Raw genomic sequence first — 8887 nt, forward strand, 5'->3', positions numbered from 1 at the left:
GCCCAATACAATGTCTGCCCAATACAATGTGTGCCCAATACAATGTGTGCCAATACAATGTGTGCCCATTACAATGTGTGCCAATACAATGTGTGCCCAGTACAATGTGTGCCCAATACAATGTGTGCCAATAAAATGTGTGCCCAATACAATGTGTGCCCAGTACAATGTGTGCCCAATACAATGTGTGCCCATTACAATGTGTGCCCAATACAATGTGTGCCCAATACAATGTGTGCCCATTACATTGTGTGCTTAATACAATGTGTGCCCAATACAATGTGTGCCCAATACAATGTGTTCCAATACAATGTGTGTCCAATACAATGTGTGCCCAGTACAATATGTGCCCAATACAATGTGTGCCCATTACATTGTGTGCTTAATACAATGTGTGCCCAATACAATGTGTGCCCATTACAATGTGTGCCCATTACATTGTGTGCTAAATACAATGTGTGCCCATTACTATGTGTGCCCAATACAATGTGTGCCCATTACAATGTGTGCCCATTACAATGTGTGCCCAATACAATGTGTGCCCAATACAATGTGTGCCCATTACATTGTGTGCCCAATACAATGTGTGCCCATTACAATGTGTGCCCAATACAATGTGTGCCCATTACAATGTGTGCCCAATACAATGTGTGCCCATTACTATGTGTGCCCAATACAATGTGTGCCCATTACTATGTGTGCCCAATACAATGTGTGCCCAATACAATGTGTGCCCATTACAATGTGTGCCCAATACAATGTGTGCCCAATACAATGTGTGCCCATTACATTGTGTGCTTAATACAATGTGTGCCCATTACTATGTGTGCCCAATACAATGTGTGCCCATTACAATGTGTGCCCAATACAATGTGTGCCCATTACAATGTGTGCCCATTACAATGTGTGCCCAATACATTATTTGCTTAATACAATGTGTGCCCATTACTATGTGTGCCCAATACAATGTGTGCCCATTACATTATTTGCTTAATACAATGTGTGCCCATAACTATGTGTGCCCAATACAATGTGTGCCCAATACAATGTGTGCCCAATACAATGTGTGCCCATTACTATGTGTGCCCAATACAATGTGTGCCCAATACAATGTGTGCCCATTACAATGTGTGCCCAATACAATGTGTGCCCAATACAATGTGTGCCCATTACTATGTGTGGCCAATACAATGTGTGCCCATTACAATGTGTGCCCAATACGATGTGTGCCCAATACAATGTGTGCCCTTTACAATGTGTGCCCAATACAATGTGTGCCCAATACAATGTGTGCCCAATACAATGTGTGCCCAATACAATGTGTGCCCATTACTATGAGTGCTCATTACAATGTATAATCTCAATTTGGGTATTGAGGGTCATTTAAATTACTAAGCAGTGCTATTCCAAAGGTATTTCTGGAGCCAGAAGATGTTTTATGGAATCGCACCTTCTGGGCCTAATTATTTTCTATTGTAACAGTTTTATCTGTCATATACTGTAGCATGGACATACTTGAAAATGAGAGGTAACTCTCAATGTATTACTTTCTGGTAAAACGCTTTATGAATAAACTGTTCTTTCTTTTTCTTATCTCCACTGTACTTTTGCACATTACAATGGAGACGTTTTGTGGGATCAGCATACTGTAAGAACATACATAGAAACAGCGGCAACAACAAAAAGTTGCGGTATGGACCAGACATGATACTGAAATGCAAGGTCAGTGAAATGATTTGACTTATCAGTCTTGAGTAGAATGGGAGGGTGGGAGAGTAAGGGTGACACAGCATTAATGCAATATGGGCACGGCCTAGTAAAACCTCCTATAAATCTGAGGGGAGAGAACTCATACAGTATTTCCCAGAGCATTATACTTCTCCCATTAGAATCATCAGTTCTACCAACTCGCTCTAACGACAGCCACCATGGTTCAATGGACAGCCGCAGAGAAAGCAGCCATTACATCAGTATGGCAGAAAGTCAGCGTTGAGCAGGACGGCCAGGATGCACTGACCAGGTATGTAAAATATAGTGTTATTTCATTTCTTGTAAGTATTTCGAGACAGCAATATAGTATATGTAAATGATCATAAATACACAAACACATGCCTACAACAATAATATAAAATGTTATTTTCTTGAATACATCTAGTGCAATTTCCAAATGATCCTTTTAAACATACACATACCTAAAAAATAAGTTTTATATACTTAGTTATCTGTAAAAATCATGCAATATGCAAGTACTCAGCAAACTATTATTTCAGAAGAGGAAATATAAAATATTATTCCCCATTTAAAGACAATATATACAAAAAGATATATTAGGAATGCTACACTAAAAATAAACAAGAAATTGAAGAAACTGGCATAATATGTTCGTTAGAAGTAGATGCAAAAAAAATATGTATTTTGCATTTTGGTTTTATGCATTACACATTTAGGAAAAAATAAAGATTTGTTTTTTATTCTAGTGCAAATACGTCATTAAGATGCTGTCCAACATACAACCAAATTGAACTAAAAGTGATATGTTTACACCAATTGTCAGCATATATATTTATACTGAATATATTTAACTATATTAACTCTAACTGATATATTAAAACATATTATATATATATACCTCCTGTACAGTATGTGATTTTAACATATAATATGTTTTAATATATCGGGCAAGTATAAATATTTTAATAATTTCAGAAAGTTGCTGCTGACAATGTGTAGAACCTGCATTTACAGTTTGGATTATCTATGCCTTATTGATCCTTTATTGGGGGCCTTTTCCTTATTGGCACAGAGGCATGGAATTACTTCAGTCATCCTGATTACCTACAGCAATCCTTGAGGTGGAGCAAACAAGATTATCTCTCTGGTATAAAAGTCCTTATTGTAACTGAAAACAAAGAAAGAAAAAAACATAATTTACAAAATAATTTAATTTTGTTTTCAAAAATGCGTATTTTATTTTACAAAGTGGAAATCACTAACTGTTAAATTATTAGACCAGTGGTGACAAACCTACTGCTCTCTTACACAAACAACCCCCCCTCCTCTCTCACGCAATCCCCCCTCCTCCTCTATCACTCAATTCTCCCATTCCTATCTCACGGAATTCCTCCCCTTGTCTTTCACTCAATTCTCCCCTCCTCTCTTACTTAGTCCTCTCTCACTCAATTCTCCCCTCTCCTCCCTCACTCAATTCCGCCTCTTCCTCTCTCACTCAATTCTCCCCTCTCCTCCTCTCTCACCCTCCTCTCTCTCTCACTCACCCCCCCTTCTCCCAGACATTAGTCTGTAATTTGGACATTAGATGTAAGTGGTACTGCACCTTTATGTTATTAATGTATCATTATTTAAACATTGTATAAATCCTCAGCAATTGAAACAATCTGATCATTTTGATCCCTAACTCTGATGTGTGGACTTATTCCTAAACTTGTGTTCTCTCTCTCTAGGCTGCTGATTGTGTATCCCTGGACTCAGAGATATTTCAGCACTTTTGGAAACCTTTCCAACCCAACCGCTATTGCTGGAAATGCTAAGGTGCGCGCCCACGGCAAGACGGTCCTGACCGCAGTAAGTACCACAGTTCAACATCTGGATGACATGAAGAGCTCTCTTGCCGGCCTCAGTGAGATTCACGCCAAGAAGCTGCTTGTGGATCCTGAAAACTTTAAGGTAAGTACTTGGTAATATCTATTTTATCCTGACAATCACTGAATTACAGTTGTTTACTAAATGTATAGAGATCAAACAGTACTTCTAGTGGAACAATCATGGAAATATATCCAGGGTGGTGCAACGGGAGCAATAAACGGAACCCCATTTCCTTAATTGATAGAACAAGAACAGGTGATGTTCCCAGCACTCAAAGACAAAATATGACAAGAATCCGTCAAAAATAAATTTTTACTGATTTAAATGAGATACATATATCAGTGCAATATGTGTATAAACACAATGTCAACAGAAATGCACACATGACCAAAATGGTAAATAAACACACCGAATAAGGCTGCGTCCCCGCTAGCGCTGAGCGGGTGGCGTTTGCCGAGTTCACTTTGTGCAAAGTGAATTCTCACGTCCCCACATACGCGGCGCGCGTATCTGGGGACGTGTGTGGGTACACACGCTCTCCCAAGCTTGGCACTTGGGAAGTCAAAAAAAGTGTTTTCAAAGCGCACTCAATAGGCCCCCATGCAACCCCCCGTGCGCTTGCAAAATTTGCAGGACACCCGCACTTATGCTTGGAGAGTTGGTGACGTCACCACTCAAACATGAGCGCGGCCAGCGCTAGCTGGGCCACAAACTTAGGGTAACAAAAATAGAGACAAAGTTTTACCTCTGTTTTGCAGCCGTGAGACTGGTAATTTCTCACGTGGTAATTAATTGAACCCCTCATCCCAGGTAGTGTTGGCCGATGTTATCCAAAATGTAGAATGCATTATGTTTTTGAGGGACAATTTGGCTTTTTTTAGTGATATTGCCTAATTGTATTGAAAGCCATTAGAGGCTCAATATACTCCAGTTTGTTCAATACTGTCACTGTCCCTTTTTGGGGGATTTGCACATGTTACAATTTACAACTTTGCAAGATACTATAATGGTATGCAAATATTATATTAACTTTATAAACCTACAATTCATAAATAATACCATATATATATATATATATATATGTATATATATATATATATATATAATATTTAAAAATGTATTTATGAATTATAGGTTTATAAAATTAATTGATGAAACATTGATGTCAGACAAAATCTCAGCATTGAAGAAATAAATGAATAATAATGTTTTGTTTTTTATTTCCAGCGCCTTGGAGAAATGTTGGTGGTCGTCTTGGCTTCTAAACTGGGATCTGCTTTCACTCCTCAAGTTCAAGCTGCCTGGGAGAAATTTATTGCAGTTCTGGTTGCTGGTCTTAACCAAAGCTATCATTAAATGTGTGCACCACTTTTTGTTCAGAAATTTGCATTCCATGGTAATAGCTGAGATTGCAGCTCATTGTATGTACATACTATAACAACTTTATAATAAAAAGTACATTTAATATACATCTCTGCTATTAAGTGAATATGTAATAATACTTCTATGTACAGTATACCGGATTTAAAACTTCAGATTTGTTCAGATAAATATATAAGAGAAACACGTGGCTTCTGTTTCAGCTAAACACTGGGGCTGTAGGTAGGGATAAGGTATATTGTTAAGAAAGAGAATGGATCCCCATTATACCATGCACACCACCTTAATGAAGTTGATCACATTTACAGGAAAGAGAGTGTGTTAGCCTCCTCCACTAATAGAGAATATGTTTATTTACAATTTAGGACATAAAGGAAAATTATTTTAAAATCAAACTCTCATAGTACTCAATATGTTAAGAAACCCAGCAGTGAATGGTTCCTGCCAATAGTACAATAATTACACATAAATTTGATATAGTGCCTCAGCTTATCATTAGGTATTCTCCTAGAAATACATTGGATAACTTTGTGTCCAAAAATCAAGTGCAGTAATGTACAGTGGTGTAATAGTGAATACATTAAATAAAGTGATAAGGAATAAACCTCTATTTGACTGGGGTGTGTGTGACTAAATAATGTGAATAAGGAGACACAATATAGTTGTCCAAATATTTGCTGACTTGTTAACAGCTGGATCTATACACTTGTATATGGAAATTGGCCTTATGCCAGCTTAGTCTGATCACGTTATCTATATACCTCGTTAGGTACTTAGATCAAAAGAGGTTTTGTTCCCTCATATATTGATCCAATATACCTTTCAGGGAATGAAATACACCGCAATTTGTATAGTCATAGCGGTTCATTCATAAACACTGAGAGTGTATAATACCAAGACGATATACATGCTGGTAGCAAAATATCTCCCCCTTTCCAATGTAAACCCCCCAACAACCAGAGGGGGGGGGGGGGGGATGGCTACTAGCAGAATGATTCCTATAGTGTTACTTTGTGTGTATTTGAGATCAACCTCACCATGAATACATCTACCTATGATAGCTCCATAGGTCTACGTGTATATCATAATAAACACTTGTTCAGCTCGCCAGCACTTTGCAGAGTGCTTGTAACATAGTGCTGCCGACACGCTGTGTCAATTGTGTATACTCCGTCCATCAGTCTGGTTAATGATGGCTAAAGTATACGCCCTGCTAGCCACTGTCAGTACAACCCTCCAAAACACAGAGGGAGAGTGGGAAGGGAGGGGAGGGAGAGGGGAAGGGAGGGGAGGGAGAGGGGAGGGGAGGGAGAGGGGAAGGGAGGGAGAGGGGAAGGGAGGGGAGGGAGAGGGGAAGGGAGGGGAGGGAGAGGGGAAGGGAGGGGAGGGGAGAGGGGAAGGGAGGGGAGGGGAGGGAGAGGGGAAGGGAGGGGAGGGAGAGGGGAAGGGGGGGAGGGAGAGGGGAAGGGTGGGAGGGAGAGGGAAGGGGTGGGAGGGAGAGGGAAGGGGGGGAAGGGGGAGAGGGAAGGGGGGATAGGGGGGGAGGAAGGGGGAAGGGAAGGAGAGGGAGAGGGGAAGGAAGGGGGGAGAGGGGAAGGATGGGGGGGGAGAGGGGAAGGATGGGGGGGGAGAGGGGAAGGATGGGGGGGAGAGGGGAAGAGGGGGAAAGGGGGAGGGGAAGGGGCGGGAGATGGGAAGGGGGAGGGGGGAAAGGGGGTAAGGTGGAGAGGGTAAGGGAGTGGGAGAGCGGACGGGGGGATTAAAGCTGGTGCCTGTTAGCAGAGAGAATCTTATGATGTGTGTGCTCGCATGGCCCTAATAGACCTGGCGCTGAGCTTCCCTGCTAGTGGACGCCTCATGGGCCCACAACAAAGTTTAAACTTGCTAGACTATTCCAAAGTACTGAGCGTTTGTATCATGGTATCACCATAGCGCTATGAGACAATTGACACAGCGTGTCGGCAGCACTATGTTACAGGCACTCTGCAAAGTGCTGGCGAGCTGAACAAGTGTTTATTATTATGATATAGACCTATGGAGCTATCATAGGTAGATGTATTCATGGTGAGGTTGATCTCAACTACGCACACAGTAACACTATAGGAATCATCCTGCTAGTAGCCATCTCCCCTCTCCCCCCCCCCCCTCCCTCTGGTTGTTGGGGGGTTTACATTGGAAAGGGGGAGATATTTAGCTACCAGCAAGCATATGATCTTGGTAATATACACTCTCAGTGTTTATGAATGAACTGCTATGACTATACAAATAGCGGTGTATTTCATTCCTGAAAAGGTATATTGGATTAATATATGAGGGAACAACACCTCTTTTGATCTCAGTACCTAACGAGGTATACAGATAACGTGATCAGATTAAGCTGGCATAAGGCCAATTTCCATATACAAGTGTATAGATCCAGCTGTTAACAAGTCAGCAAATATTTGGACAACTATATTGTGTCTCCTTATTCACATTATTTAGTCACACACACCCCAGTCAAATAGCGGTGTATTTCATTCCTGAAAAGGTATATTGGATTAATATATGAGGGAACAACACCTCTTTTGATCTCAGTACCTAACGAGGTATACAGATAACGTGATCAGATTAAGCTGGCATAAGGCCAATTTCCATATACAAGTGTATAGATCCAGCTGTTAACAAGTCAGCAAATATTTGGACAACTATATTGTGTCTCCTTATTCACATTATTTAGTCACACACACCCCAGTCAAATAGGGGTTTATTCCTTATCACTTTATTTAATGTATTCACTATTACACCACTGTACATTACTGCACTTGATTTTTGGACACAAAGTTATCCAATGTATTTCTACAGTGAATACCCAATGATAAGCTGAGGCGCTATATCAAATTTTTGAGTGTGTAATTATTGTACTATTGGCAGGAACCATTCACTGCTGGGTTTCTTAACATATTGAGTACTATGAGAGTTTGATTTTAAAATAATTTTCCTTTATGTCCTAAATTGTAAATAAACATTTTCTCTATTAGTGGAGGAGGCTAACACACTCTCTTTCCTGTAAATGTGATCAACTTCATTAAGGTGGTGTGCATGGTATAATTGGGATCCTTTCTCTTTCTTGTTTAGATAAATGACTTAAATACATTTGTATAATAAATTTAGGTGTTGTTTGCTGAAGATTTAATTTTAAAATTATTGGGTGCTAAAGTAATTATAAAATAGAAAAAAAGGTAAAATCCTTGGAAAACCATTTAAAATCCTAGATCACCTTGAGCGTCGGCCGAAAGGGATTTGTAAATCTATATCCAATGTATTTACTTCAGCATTTGTGTGCTGTTTTGTGTCACGTAATGCAACATATTGCTATTTAGTTGAAGAGGAAGGGTGCGTGTTTAGGGGCATATTCTACAGTCTTGCCCTGCCACACATTAACCACACATACTAACTCATTACAAACTTAAAGTTACACCTATTATTTACCCATTTATTTGTCTCATTCTTATAGGAATGTAATTCGCCCCATTTTTCTTTAATACCTTCATTTACAAACACTGACTATTCATTTCAGGAGCATTTTCATAGGAACGTTCTAATATCAACATCACTAAATATTGTATAGTAACTGAAAAATATATAAATATATATTTATTTATATTTGTGTATCTATATATATAGTCCATTGGGCTCAATTAAATGTTAATACATATTTTTAGAGTAATAAATATATATATATAGCAAGTCGATTTGGCTCAGGAACTTCACTGCAAGAAGTCTGGTGTGGGTGCACAGTATGTACGAGTAACCGTGTAAAATACTCAAATATAGGTAAAAGGCACTCCACAATTCAAAAACGTGATATATTTATTGGCCCGTTTTGGTTCTGGGGCCAAAAATCAGTCTAAGGATTGTTACAGTT

General features: G+C 39.5%; 1 protein-coding gene across 1 annotated transcript; it reads left to right on the forward strand.

Moving 5' to 3' along the window:
- The first annotated feature begins 1629 nt into the window (after window positions 1-1629).
- Window positions 1630-5007, forward strand: LOC142462932 (hemoglobin subunit beta-2-like). Its single transcript, XM_075565147.1, has 4 exons — window positions 1630-1722; window positions 1890-2020; window positions 3462-3684; window positions 4831-5007. Exons 1-4 carry the CDS (start codon window positions 1705-1707, stop codon window positions 4957-4959), a joined length of 501 nt encoding a protein of 166 aa, XP_075421262.1. The 5' UTR covers window positions 1630-1704; the 3' UTR covers window positions 4960-5007.
- Window positions 5008-8887: the final 3880 nt, after the last annotated feature.

This window comes from Ascaphus truei, chromosome 11 (assembly GCF_040206685.1).
Source record: "Ascaphus truei isolate aAscTru1 chromosome 11, aAscTru1.hap1, whole genome shotgun sequence".
NCBI lineage: Eukaryota > Metazoa > Chordata > Amphibia > Anura > Ascaphidae > Ascaphus > Ascaphus truei.